The sequence below is a fragment of the Cetorhinus maximus genome, chromosome 18 (assembly GCF_964194155.1).
Source record: "Cetorhinus maximus chromosome 18, sCetMax3.hap1.1, whole genome shotgun sequence".
Classification (NCBI taxonomy): Eukaryota; Metazoa; Chordata; class Chondrichthyes; order Lamniformes; family Cetorhinidae; genus Cetorhinus; species Cetorhinus maximus.
Genome location: NC_135896.1, coordinates 43,603,801 through 43,618,715, shown reverse-complemented (window position 1 = coordinate 43,618,715; position 14,915 = coordinate 43,603,801). Strand labels below are relative to the sequence as shown.

The 14,915-nt window shown below is 41.6% G+C and overlaps 1 protein-coding gene across 6 annotated transcripts in view; it reads left to right on the top strand.

Annotated features, from left to right (window-relative positions):
- map4k5 (mitogen-activated protein kinase kinase kinase kinase 5) overlaps positions 1–14,915 on the top strand; it is a 148,813-nt gene that overhangs the window by 77,491 nt on the left and 56,407 nt on the right. For all 6 annotated transcript variants that reach the window (XM_078562542.1, XM_078562540.1, XM_078562544.1 and 3 more), the window contains 3 exons: positions 1,762–1,843; positions 8,451–8,564; positions 9,699–9,777. In XM_078562542.1, coding sequence (XP_078418668.1) covers positions 1,762–1,843; positions 8,451–8,564; positions 9,699–9,777 — 275 coding nt within the window. The remainder of the gene's footprint in view (positions 1–1,761; positions 1,844–8,450; positions 8,565–9,698; positions 9,778–14,915) is intronic.

Sequence of the window (14,915 nt, the reverse complement as noted above, 5' to 3'; positions counted from 1 at the left end):
GTTAATAGACAGAACAAAAAGTAGGATTAAATGGGTAAATGCAATAGCAGGGTGTAACTAGTAGGGTGCTGTAAAGATTTGTGCTTGGGCACAGCAATTTGAAATATCCAATTTCCAATATCCAATGCTGACAATATAAAGCTAGATGGGAAAGTATGAACAGAGGATGCAAATGGGCTGGTTAAGTGATTGGGAAAGAAGGCAGGTCGGCAGATGGAGTATAACCTGGGGAAGTGTGAACTTAACAACTTTGGTGGGAAGAATGGAAGAGCAGAATATTTTTTAAATGGTGAGAGAGTATTCAGAGGGAATGAGTTGGCCATGAAATACTGTGGGATGTCCTAAGGATATGAAAAGCACCATATAAATGCAGGTCCTTCTCATACAGGAATTTATCAGATTTTTCGAAGGATAAATTTCGGAATTCTAATATCCTAAAGGGCAACAATGAGTATTACTATGGCAACTTATCACTCAAAATATATTGGAACTTCAAATGTTGTGTACGTCAAGCATTTTTGATTTCTTCCTGCCCATCATATTTAACTATGAAAGTACCAATTAAGCACAATTGTAATTGAAGACCATCACAGACAACAGTTGTTACTGATATTGTGAAGGGACCAAGATCTCACCCTGTATGTTTTTATAAAATAGATATAGATGTCCTCATGGCTATTTCTAAAATTTTAAAAACTGGATAAAGACTTCTAGAAATGGCTGAAGCCATGTCTGTCTGTGACCCTCAAACAAAAGGACCTTTCTGGCAGTTTCAGGGAAATTCATACCTCATTATCTCTGAAGAGCCACTAACAACACCCCTGTGGGCTGCATAGACTAAATTCAAAAAGAACTATACAAAGACCATCTGAATGTCCTAACCCAGGTTGGCCAACCAGAGTCTATTCGTCTGCTAGGACAATCAACTCCGCAACCTTCCTTTCAATTCTTAATGGTTGGAACATTTAACCATCTTGGGAATCCAGACATGGGATGCACATCCCTTGTCAAAGATAATGTGGAGAGGTGGGAGTCATGTGGCATGAACCTCTATCTGGTGGAACCAGTCACATTGCCTTGCTGGACTGCAAAGCTCACTGCTGTTTTACCATCCACAAGCTGCCTCACAGAAAAGGGGCTCTGCCCATATTGAATACACGGCCTCATATACGCTGTTTCTACTGGAACTTCTGTACCATCGCCTACAAGACTGATTTCATCTCTGCGTGCGTATCTCATCATGTGAAGTCAACTCCATTGGGAAAGTGAATTTTACAACACCTTTTTCTGCCTGCTGACCTCCATGAAGGAGTACCTCATTGGACTTTGATTCTGGACTCTGGCCCCACGTGAAACAATAATTCCTTTCTCTGTGGTCTTTGCCTTGTAAATCCTGCTTTTCTCTATCCCTCTTTTACTGTATGAGTGCACAGGGGGCAATGTTGCAATCCTCCTCCCACATTTGAGCATGTGCAAATAAACTAACCCTTTGAGTTCATCCTATCTCGAGTTTGCTGTGGGGTTATTATAAAAAAAATGGGTCACACCAAAACTGAGGAGTTGGGAAATATGTTGCTGCTTATAAAGGGGGAAGAAAATCAAAAATGCCTTTCTATTTACGGATGGGTGGTGAGAGGAGAAATTAGTGTTGTTTAAATTAATCCCCCTCCTGTCCGTATCAATATTCTAATCATTATTGAAAATGGTTGGATTTTTTTCACAAACTGGTATAATACCTAAGTTCATTTTTTTTATTATTAGGAGCACAACGTTCCACACTTTTCTCAAAGTAGCATTGACAAAAAATCCAAAGAAGAGGCCAACAGCAGAGAAGCTACTGACTGTAAGTAAATTTTAGCTTCAATCGTAGAATTAATGTCAATTGAATTAACGGTGATTGAAATAAGAAACTAACATTTCCTCTGACCAAAGGAATACGCCTAATTTTAGTGGCAGCATTGCATTTTTTTTTTAACAATTCTATATATATTTATCCATCTATAATATCAGGTAGGATTGGCTGGGCTGTTTGCTCCCCTTCCCAACCCCTGGGATATGCCACATTATTGATCTGAAGTGCTTCATGCTGATTGCCTATGAATTTATTTAATTGAGGCTATTTGTATACAAATGAGGCAGTGGTTGACAAAGTTGGGAAATTAACCAAAACCGCAGACTGCATTTGAAGTGGGAGTTACAGGAAAATACGGCCCTGATTGCTCCCTTCTCATCCCCTCTGCAAGTTGATCATGCTCCCTACAATCCTCTTGGTTTGAGGTTGAGAAGAAGAGGATTGGGTGGGATGGGGAGAAATGGAGTAAGGGGAGTGAGAGATGGGGCCAGGCAGAGAGATGGAGGGACACTAAGGGAAGGCTGAGGGTGGATGAGGCAGTGTTCTCCTATTGATTATAAAACAGAAAATGCTGGAAATACTCAACAGGTCTGATAGCATTTGTGGAGAGAGAAACAGAGTTAATGTTTTGAATCCTTGAGCTCTGAAGATGTCATACGGACTCGAAACGTTAACTTTGTTTCTCTCTCCACAGAAGCTGTCAGACCTGAGTTTTTCCAGCATTTTGTTTTTATTTCAAATTTCTAGCATCCACAATATTTTGCTTTTCTCCTATTGATTTTGTTAACTTGGACAAAACCATATTTCTCTTTTTTTTTAATTCATTCATGGGGTGTGGGCTTTGCTGGCTGGGCCAGCATTTTTTGCCCATCCCTAGTTGCCCTTGAGAAGGTGGTGGTGAGCTGCCTTCTTGAACCGCTGCAGTCCATGTGGTGTAGGTACACCCACAGTGCTGTTAGGGAGGGAGTTCCAGGATTTTGACCCGACACTGAAGGAACGGTGATATATTTCTCAAGTCAGAATGGTGAGTGACTTGGAGGGGAACTTCCAGGTGGTGGTGTTCCCATCTATCTGCTACCCTTGTCCATCTAGATGGTAGTGGTTGTGGGTTTGGAAGGTGCTGTTGAAAGAGCCTTGGTGAATTCCTTGGTGCATATAAAAACCCAAATTTGACTTTCATATCTTTAAGATGTACTGAACAGCCTGTGAATTTCTTTGAAAGAGTGTCCAATGTTATTTGTAGGCAAATAGGACACCAGTGTGCTGCACATCAAGGTCATACTAGCTAAAAATGAGAAGTGGCCAGGTAATCGTTTTAGTGGCAACAAGCTTTAGTTTTAAACAAGATGAAAGTTAGTTTATTTCAAAATACTACTGCTGAAAGTTACTTGGGTAAAAATGATATAAGCTATTAACTAGAATACAGATACAGAGATTAAAAGCAGATAAAGATAAAAAGATGCTCAAAGATGAGATTTCAAATCAGTCTCTGTGAGATATCACTGCAGCCCGTTACTTAAGTTCCTTCTTTCCGAAGTGAATGGGTTGAAACTTGAGGTTTGGTTTAGCAGCTGTGATGGCTTCTACAGTCAGCCGGTTAGTGCTTGCCTTTTTCAGGTGGACTCAGGTCAATTTTGGGAGAGAGGGAAGGTTTCTTGTTCCTCATTTGATCTGTGGTTATAGCAATTTAAGATTGCCTGGACTCTTTCAGCAGAGCAACGGTTGATTTCTCAATACCTTCTTCTTTGGCTCTTGGCAGTAAGTCCCTTTCTGTCTCCTGTCCTTTCCGAAGCCATGGGGCTTTCACACCTTTTTAGGGGATGCAGTGGATATCCTTGAGAAGTCTTTTGCATTTAAATGACTCTTTGTAGCCAGCTCTAGAGATAGGAGTCTGACCAGGTTTAAATAATCACAAAGTGCCATGCTGTCTGTCCATACTTCCATTTTGAAAGAGGCTTTTAAATTCATTGTAAAGGGGTTTGAAAACAGAAATGTACTTTTAAAACTGTTGTCCTTAAAAACTGTAATATCATAATCACACATTTGTGACAGTGGTGGTCAACCTTCTTGAGCCACTGCAGTTTGTATAATGGTGGCTCGTCCACGGTGCAGTTAGGTAGGAAGTTCTAGTAATTTGACCCAGCCATGAGTAAGGAAAGATAATGCATCCAAGTCGGGATGATGTGTCAATTGGAAGAGAATTTGGAAGTGGTGTTTCCATGCACCTGCTACCTTTGTTCTTCTAGGCGGTGAAGGTCGCAGGTTTAGGAGGTGCTGTTGATGAAGCCTTGCGAGTTGCTGCAGTGCATCCTGTTGATAATACACGCTGCAACCATAGTATGTGGATAGTGAACGGATTGGATGGTGCTGGGTTGTCAGTCAGTCTGGGGTGGGAGTTTGATCAAGTGAGAGGAAACACTGTCACCTTGAGCCCAAAGACAACTAGGATCAGGACACTGACCTGAAAAAAATAAATGATTTTGCTAAAAGGGATTGAGAGATCTACTTTTTCAATATCATTATCCTTGGGTTTAGTTGTGGAACCATGGTGGGATTTGACTACAACTATTACTCTACATTGAGTTCCAAATTGTTAAGCTGCTTTATTTTACAGACAGTATCTGGCTTGGTCTCACTAAAGGATTCTGTCTCTGGAATGATTGGGAAAGTGCAATCCTCCTTGGATACAGGGGTGATGACAGAGGACTGAAGAATTGCAAATTTTACACCTTTGTTCGAAAAAGAGTGTAAGAATAAACTCGGTAACTATAGGCCAGTTGGTTTAACCACAGTGGTGGGAAAGCTTTTAGGAACAATAACTCTGTACAAAATTACCAGTCACTTGGACAAATGTAGATTAGCTAAGGAAAGCCAGCATGGATTTTTTTAAGGGCAAATTGTGTTTAATTAATTTGATTGAATTTTTTGATAAGGTAACAGAGGGTTGATGAGAGTAAAGTTGCAGTGTTACATGGACTTTCAAAAAGCTTTTGTCAGTAAAATTGAAATAAAATGGTCAGTGGAAGCACGGATACAAAATTGGCTGAGTGACAGGAAACAATAGTGAACAGCTGTATTTTGAACTGGAAGAATGTATATAGTGAGGTTTCCCAGGGGTCGATATTAGGAACACTGCTTTTGACCTATGTCAATGACCTAGATTTGGGTTTGCAAGGCATAATTTCAAAATTTGCAGTTGACACAAACTTGGAAATATTATGAACTGTGAAGAGGATGGAGATACTTCAAGGAAGGGTTAGACAGGCTGTTAAAATGCGCGGACAAGTGGCAATGAAATTTAATGCAGAGAAGTGTGAATTGATACAATTTGGTAGGAAAAATGAGGAGAGGCAAAATAAAATAAAAGGTACTATTCTAGACTTAGTGCAGGAGCAGTGGGACCTGGGGCCATATGTGCAGAATTGTTGAAGGTGGCAGGGCAGGTTAAGAAAGTGGTTAATAAGACATCGGATCCTGGACTTTATAAATAGAGGCAAAAAGTGCAAAAAGAAGGAACTTATGTTGAACCTTTATAAAACACCAGTCTATGTTGGGTTCAATTCTGGGCACGACACTTTTAGAAAGGATGTGAAAGCATGAGAGAGGACTCAGAAAAGAGGAATCGCATGAATATTTCCAAAGATGAGGAATGTCAGTGGGTATATAGGGAAACTAAAGCTGTTCTCCTTCGAGAAGAGAGTTGTTTTTGAGAGGAATTTTCATGGAGTTGCTTAAAATTATGAGGGGTCCAGACAGTGTAGATGGGGAGAAACTATTCCCTTTAGCAAAGAGTCAAGAACTAATTTTAAGGTGAAGTACAAAAGAGCCAGAAGTGACATAAGAAAAAAACCTTTTTGCGCAGTGAGTGGTTAGAATCTGCAAATCACTGCCTGTGTGTGGTGGAGGCAGGATTCAGTTGTTGCTTTCAAAAGGGAATTGATAATTAACTGAAGAGAGAACTCTGCAAACTTTCTGGGGAAAAAGTTGGGGAGTAAGATTAGCTGAGCTGCTGTTGCAGAGAGCCAACATGCACATGCCAGGAGAATGGCCTACATTAGTGCTGTAAAAATTATGAGGGTACATACAACAGATGTGATGTCCAATTTGTGATATCCAATTCTGGTCACAATGGGGATTCCTATTGTTACACCCCTGAGTTGACCTGTCTGCTGCCTGTGTACTTGCACTAAATCCTTTTCACCTATCACCTGTTAAGAAATAGAGATAGATTAAGTAAGTTGTATTTGTGGGTATTAGGAATAAGCAATAGCTTTGAGTTTGTTTAATGTATATTTTTTTTATTTGTGGGTTTAAAAAGGTGAAACCTGGGACCTACTTTCATTTTAGAGTGGAGACAGCAGGTCTAAGGCTTTGTTTGTTTGTGTGCCTGCATTCTAAAGAGATTTTACGACTCTTGAAGGGAAGTTAAAACTAACACAAGGCAGAAAAAAACCTGGGCTGTTGCCTAGCAACAGGGGTCTAGCGGGAGCGCACGCACACGTGCACGCACACGCACACACACAGAAACCAAAAGCATTTTGAGTTCAGTTGGTCAATGTGCTCTAAAGTTGAAAGATTTGCCAGCAGAAGCAGTGTAGGAGAGGGACAGATAGTAAGTTCCAAACTAAAGTTGAAACCAGCTGCCGAGAGAAACTGGACAGGAGGGAGCTGAAGGAAGCAGGCTTCCCCATAGAACAGAATAAGAGGGGTCCCAAGAAGACCTTCTAGTCACAGGGAACGAATAGGAATCTGGAAAAGGTCCTGTTAAGTGAAGTTAAGAGTGAAGAGCAGAGAAAGGCTCGAAGCTTAAAGGGAGAAAGCTGCTGGATGCAGATTTAAAGCAATATTGGCTTGCCAGAAGCCAGAAGATCCAAGGGGACATCCGAAGGCCTGCAATTCTTTACTATGGGCATGTGAAACAGTGGTGTTCTGTTGGCACAGCTGAGAATTTGAGAGAGAGGATGTGGAAGCTTGAATGCACATGGCTATCCAGGGGAGAGGAACATTGGAAGGAGAGATCAAAACCCTGAAGAAGGACACTTGTGGAAGGTGCCTGAGAAGAAGCATCATTTGGGAGAAGATTCCAAAGCGAGTTCTTCAAGAGTGGAGATTGGAAACCCTCGTGTGAAAGACGGAGTTCAGTGAGGCCGTTGGCTCACGGTGTAACAAGCGTCTGGGAGAAGTTGAGGAGAGATCCATAGCATCTGTTTGGGTTGGCACCTGTCACTTGGTTTCAGAGTGTGGTGTGCTTGACCACAGGTCATCTTTGGTTTACATGGACTATGTACTTACTGTGAACGTTAGAGTATAAGATAGCTTTTGTAACTTGTGTTATCATTACGAATCTGTATATATCTGTAAAGGTGTAGTTGTGGGTGAAGGAGTATTGTAATATAGTTCATCTTTCTTGTTGAATAAATATTTTATTCTTTTGTTAAAAGTTCATCAGCTGACCCCTGTGACTCTCTTCAGTAGCTACTCTCCATGTATCCAAACAAAAAATAAAAGTTAGGATCTATCAAGCTAGGTTCCACCCTGGGATCTGACTTGGCCGGCGGTAACATCAGTTGGGATCATAACACACTCCTGATTATGCAATGCCTAGATAAAATTCTCATTCTTGTTTCAAATTCCTCCACACATTGGCTCTCCCTAAATCTAGTCTCCTATGACCCTATTCTCATTTTAAGGTGCTTCTTAAAACCTACATCTTTGATCAAACCTTTGCTGATCTGCCCTAATATTTGCATATATAACTTCTTGTCAAACTTTGTTTTATAACACTTTTGTAAAGTGTCTTGGAACATTTTATTGTGTTAAAGACACTATATAAACTCAAGTTGTTGTTGGGTTATGCTGTTATACAATTAAATATTGGATCATTCAAGCATGGTTCCAAACAAAAGTCATTCAAAGTGATTACAAGAATGACCAGCATTATTATAGCTGAGAGGATATTCAAGGAGAGCTGAAACTTATAATGGTTATTCTTTGCCCTATTTACAATATGGCAAAGCATTTTAAATCTTATCTGCATTCTTCATCCCTTTTCTATCCTTTTTCCCCAACCACTGCCCCCTCTCCCCCCCACCCCCAAAAAGGCCATCTATTACTTGTTCCATATTGTTCTTTCACAGAGTGCTGACCCTTGTTCTGCGGTTCACACATTATGCTTTCTTACCTTTATGCCACTATCAGCACCTTTTTTAGCCCTTACCATTAACACTCCCTTTGTCTTGTGTCCACGACATCTTTGTCAATCTCTCCTTAGCCCCCACCTATCATTGACCTTCTATCTAGCTTCACCTGCTCCTCCCCCCTTAAACAGTGTACCTACTTTTCTACTTCCCTTTAGCTCTGTAGAAGTCATACGGACTTGAACGTTAACTCTGTTTCTCTTTCTACAGATGCTGTCAGACCTGCTGAGTTTCTCCAGCATTTTTTGTTTTCATTTTAAATATTAGTTGGGTCCTGTAATAGTTAAATCTAAAATCCGCAGAGGCATTTGATTGTAAAATGCACTGTTTATATGTATACCAACCGTTACTCGTTATCCAGTTTTGAGAATTTATAACTGTATTTTTTTTTGCTTCTTCAGCATTCATTTTTAGCACAGCCAATCTTGTCCAGATCATTAGCATTAGAGTTGTTGGACAAAGTCAATAATCCTGAAAATCACCATTTCAATGAGACAGATGATGACGACCTTGAGGTATGAAATATCATGGTTTTGATTATTTGTTTTTCAAAGCTCCACCCTTATACTTGGCTTGCTCTTAAACCAAGCACCTCAAATTGAAGAAGACCAAATATGATTATTAGATTAACTGAAAAAGGAGGACCTTGGGAAATAAGCCAAGGGCACCGCATCAGAAGAGAAATCCAAGAAAGGACAACATTGTAAGATACACAGAGTGTGGTGTCAAGCCAAATACAAGTCAAATACAAGAAAACAAAACCAGAAACAGAAATACCTGGAAAAACTCAGCAGGTCTGGCAGCATCGGCGGAGAAGAGCACAGTTGACGTTTCGAGTCCTCATGACCCTTCAACAGAACTAAGTAAAAATAGGAAAGGGGTGAAATATAAGCTGGTTTAAGGGGGTGGGGCGGGGAAAGAAGAGGGGGGGTGTTGTTGGGACAAGCAGCCAGTGATAGGAGGAACAAGGCAAAAGAGAGATTCGAAAATCCTGATGGAGAGTAGAACAAAACTGGCTGCTTGTCCCAACAACCCCCCCTCTTCTTCTCTCCCCCCCCCCCCCCCCCCCCCCCGCCACACACACACTCCTTAAACCAGCTTATATTTCACCCCTTTCCTATTTTTACTTAGTTCTGTTGAAGGGTCATGAGGACTCGAAACGTCAACTGTGCTCTTCTCCGCCGATGCTGCCAGACCTGCTGAGTTTTTCCAGGTATTTCTGTTTCTGTTTTTGTTTTGGATTTCCAGCATCTGCAGTTTTTTGCTTTTATCAAATACAAGAAAGCCAAATGCAAACAGCACAGTTAACTAAAGGCAAATGAAGTTGGACTATGTTGTGCCCAAACCTGAAATGATAGTTCGGCTGCTCAGTTGCCATTTACTAGGTAAATAGGCTATGTTTTACTGCTATTTAAATAAAGGACTCAAGACTGTTAATTACGTAGCATTCAATTGGTGGTTTTAGTAACAAAAGGGAGGGGTGTGGTAGTGAAAGTACACTGATCAGTGACCTCTGATGAAGGATGCTTTTGCCTAACCAGTGTAGCAGGCTAAGGGCACATTGACATTATATTTGTTTTAGTCTTCTGAGAAATTCTATGTATAGAAGAGCATTTTTCTATTGTAATTTTCTCTTCCCTATTTTGTAGCCCCTCTCTGCTGTTCCTCATACCATTCGCTCCAATAACAAGAACACAAGGGCAGAAAGGACGCGGTCAGAGATCAACTGTAAGTCTTTTGCCCATTGCTTGGATAATTATTTATGTAGTATAGGCTGTGAACTATTTTTGCAGTACCAATAGACAATTTCGATATACTCTTAAGAGATGCTTTCAAAGCTTTTAACTAACTAACTGAAATCACTTGACATTGTAGTTTTTACAATAGTTACTTTGGTTTTGAACAAAAAGATAACTCAGTTTGTAGAAAAATATCAATTAGACACAGCTCAAATATAAATGGATGCATAGAAATTACACTTGGAGGTACAGGGTGTGGCTAAAATGTATTGCTGATTGGTATTGGCTTTACTTTTTTACCTTACTATCATGTTTCAACACATGTACGGGATGCCAGTGGTGATTTGCTTCTTTATTCTAGCTTCGGAAAAACGTGCATTTTCTATATCGCCGTTCTTAAACTTTTATTGGACACACAGCAACATTTTGTACAAAGTAACTTGAACCCTCCTGGAAAGGACCAGGTGACAAAAATCTAAAATGAACTTCATCTGTACCTGAAATTTCCTATTGTGCATCCTTAATGTTATGCTGGATAACATCCTGGCTCTGTGCCTCCTTTTTTATTTCAGAAAATAGAAACTTTTGAGGCAGCTGCAACTGAAGCTAGCTTCACCTTAACACCTTATGACTCTGCATGATAAAACCTATACTTTTTTCTGTTAAAGTACATAATATTGCTCGTTGATGGAAGATTCTGCGAGAAAAAGTAGTCTAGAAATTAAGTCCTTTAATTGTCCATTTTTACAGCTGCACCTTGAGGGGCTGCTGAAATCTAATGTTAACAGATGAAGCAGACAACATTGTAAAACAAAATTTCACTGACGTAATGGTTTTATTTTTGTTAGTTGTCATTTAGAAATTGTAATGACTAATTGCAGCTTAAGGTAGATCAATTTCTGACACTAACACTCATATCTAGATTTATAGTTTAATACATCCAGAATAGAATAATATGACTATGTAGAAAAATCAGTCTTCATTGTTACTTGTTGTTAGAGCTTATTTGCTCCAGAATCTGTTTAATACGCATTCAAACCTAATTTCTAACAATTAAAAATGTCACAGGTCATCTTTTCAATTTGATCACTCTCTACAGCCCTGAATTTTGATCTCTGGTTAATCTCTGGTTAAATTGAATTATTGACAGTATATTTCAGACAAAGAGTCAAACTACACCTTGCAATGAAGTACAGAGACAATGGTTCCGTGTAGAATTTGTCAAATTATGTAAACTTGATTTTAAAAATGGATACAATTACTGTCATGTCATGTGACCAGCTTTGTGTTTTACTTAATCATCCAATTAAATAAGGTTTTAACATATTGCTACTAACTAAGCATGGTTCAGTTGAGGGTAGTAGAATGAAGATCCAATAAAGATAATAGTAATGGATGGCTCTACTAATTGTGGGCTTGGTTAACTTGCAATTATATAGTGCCATTAACATTGTAAAATGTACAAAAGTGCTCCGCAGGAGCATTATAAACAATATTTGACATTGAGCTGCATAAGGACAAGTGAGGTCAGAGATGCAGGTTTTAAGGAGCACCTTAAATAAGAAAGATGGAGAGGTTTCGGGATGACTTCAGAGCTCTGAACCAAGGTAGCTGAACCAAGACTGGAGGAGCACACAGATATTGAAAGGTCATAGGGTTGGGGGAGGCTTCAGAGATAAGGAGGGGCAAGGTCACAGGGAGCTTTGAACACAATGCAAATTTTAAAACAGGTGTTGCCAGACCAGGAGCTAATGTAGGGTAGTGAGCACAGGAGGTGATATGTGAACAGGACTTGTTTTGGGTGAGCTCGTATTTATGAAGGTTTGAAAGTGGTAGGCTGCCCAGGAGAGCACTCTAATAGTCAAGTCAAGAGGTAACAAAGGCATGGATGGGAGTTTCAGCAGCAGGTGAGCTGAGACAGTGGCAGAAATAGGCAATGCTATGGAGGCAAATGGTGATGCCCTTGGTGAGAGCAGACATGTCAGAAGCACATCTTGGGGTCAGACAGGGCACCAAGTTTGCAAATTCCCTGATTCAATCTCAGATAGTTGCCAGGAAGCTGGATGGAATCACTGGCTAGGCAACGAAGTTGGTGGTGGGGCCTGAAGATTTCGTTGTAGGAAATTCTCGCTCAACCCACTCCTGGCTGTTGGGCAAGCAATGTGGCAAGTTGGACATTGGAGGAGTTAAGAGGTGGTGCTGCTAGTGGACTAGGTTTTGCAAGCTTACATGTGAACTTGATATGTTTTCCGATGATACAGCTGAGGACAGATTGCAGACAAAAAATAGGAGAGGTCCAATGGTAGATTTTTAAAATTCATTCATGGGATGTGGGCATCACTGGCATGGCCAGCATTTATTGCCCATCCCTAATTGTCCTTGAGAAGGTGTTGGTGATGAGCTGCCTTCTTGAACTGCTGCAGTCCATGTGGTGTAGGTACACCCACAGTGCTGATAGGGAGGGACTTCCAGGATTTTGATCCAGCGACAGTGAAGGAAGAGTGATATGTTTCCAAGTCAAGATGGTGAGTGGCTTGGAGGGGAACGTCCAGGTGGTGATGTCCCCATGTGTCTACCGCCCTGGTCCTTCTAGATGGTAGTAGCCCTGGGTTTGAAAGGTGCCATCTAAGGAGCCTTGGTGAGTCCCTGCAGTGCATCTTGTAGGTGGGACATTCTGTTTCCACTGTGTGTTGGTGGTGGGGAGAGTGAATGTTTGTGGATGAGGTGCCAATCAAGTGGGCTACTTTGTCCGGGATGGTGTCAAGCTTCTTGAGTGTTGTTGGAGCTGCACTCATCCAGGCAAATGGAGAGTATTCCATCACACTCCTGACTTGTGCCTTGTAGAATGGTGGATATCTTTGGGGAGTCTGGACGTCTGTTACTCGCCATAGGATTCCTAGCTTCTGATCTGTTCTTGTAGCCGTGGTATTTATATGGCTAGTCCCGTTTAGTTTTGGTCAATGGTAGCCCCCCAGGATGTTGATAGTGGGAGATTCTGTGATGGTAATATCAATGAATGTCAAGGGGCGATGGCTAGATTCTCTCTTGTTGGAGATGGTCATTGCACAGCACTTGTGTGGCGCAAATGTTACTTGCCACTTGTCAGCCCAAGGATAGATCCTCGGGGGATTCCAGAGGTGGTGATGTTGGAACTGAAAGAGAAGCCATTGCAGCTGATGATCTCGTTACAACTGGATAGATAAAAATGGAACCAGTCAAGGGCAGTTCCACCTAGCTAGATGACGACAGAGAGATATATGGAAGAGGGTGCTATGGTCAATTGTTGAAGGCTGTAGATCAGAGGTGGGCAACCTGTGGCCCATGGGCCACATGGGCCCATCAGGGTTCTGAGTGCAGCCTGTGAAACGTTTTTTTAACCATTGCCCATGCTCAGGGTTGCCAGATTCTGCTGGTTTCCGCCTGTGTAGGTTTTTCCTACTGGTATTACTAAAGTGATATTTCCAGCAAAGCAAGGGCACATGAAGCGAGGTGCGTGCTGATTGCACACAACATTGACTGTGAGAGCCATGTGCTCCTCTGGGTCCAATCATAGTGCTGCTACAGTTCAATCAGCACGCCCTGCAAATTCTACACAAGTGCAGTTAGCAAAATTACCCCATTCTGGGAGACCGTCTTTATTACGACGCCAGTGGACCTGGGAGGTTCTGCTTTTTTATGTTACTTTTGCTGGTAATTTAATTTGCCCCATAATTAAAATTATGGATTAAATCATGGATTAAAAGCAAAAAACTGCGGATGCTGGAAATCCAAAACAAAAATACCTGGAAAAACTCAGCAGGTCTGGCAGCATCCGTGGAGAGGAGCACAGTTAACGTTTTGAGTCCGCATGACCCTTCAACAGAACTAAGTAAAAATAGAAAAGAGGTGAAATATAAGTTGGTTTAAGGGATGGGGGGGGGGGTTGGTGGGACAAGAAGAGCTGGATAGAGGGCCAGTGATAGGTGGAGATAACCAAAAGATGTCACAGATAAAAGGACAAAGAGGTGTTGAAGGTGGTGATATTATCTAAAGGAATGTGCTAATTAAGGGTAGAAAGCAGGACGAACAAGGTACAGATAGCCCGAGTGGGGTGGGGGGAAGGGATCGAAATAGGCTAAAAGGTACAGATAAAACAATACACTTAAAAATAATGGAAATAGATGGGAAAAGAAAAATCTATATAAATTATTGGAAAAAACAAAAAGGAGGGGGAAAATCGGAAAGGGGGTGTGGATGGAGGAGAGAGTTCATGATCTAAAATTGTTGAACTCAATATTCAGTCCAGAAGGCTGTAAAGTGCCTAGTCGGAAGATGAGGTGCTGTTCCTCCAGTTTGCGTTGAGCTTCACTGGAACAATGCAGCAAGCCAAGGACGGACATGTGGGTATGAGAGCGGGTTAGAGTGTTGAAATGGCAAGCGACAGGGAGGTCTGGGTCATGCTTGTGGACAGATCGAAGGTGTTCTGCAAAGCGATCACCCAGTCTGCATTTGGTCTCTCCAATGTAGAGGAAACCGCATTGGGAGCAACGAATGCAGTAGACTAAGTTGAGCGAAGTGCAAGTGAAATGCTGTTTCACTTGAAAGGAGTGTTTGGGCCCTTGGACGGTGAGGAGAGGGGAAGTAAAGGGGCAGGTGTTGCACCTTCTGCGGTTGCGTGGGAAGGTGCCGTGGGATGGGGTTGAGGAGTAGGTGGTGATGGAGGAGTGGACCTGGGTGTCCCCGAGGGAGCGATCCCTGCGGAATGCTGCCAGGGGGTTGAAGGGCAGATGTGTTTGGTGGTGGCATCATGCTGGAGTTAGAATCAAATAGTACAGGGGAAGAAGTAGCCAAAAATACAAAATTGGTGATGAGGGCAGAATAGTAAAAGACAGTTGGGAGCTGGATCATTTTGTTATTAAACAGAAAGGGAGGCCATTTTGTTTAATTTGCGACAAGGTGATATTCGGCCTGTGTTCAATGTATTTAATCTTATTCATGGGGTCATGGTTCGTGCACATACGCCGTTGCAATCTTGTGGCCCAGTGAGATGGAGGGCCACTTATGCGGCCCACTTGCTAGCCTAGGTTGCCCATCACTGCTGTAGATGGGCCATGAAGGATGCAGAAAAATAGATTATCATGGTCAGAT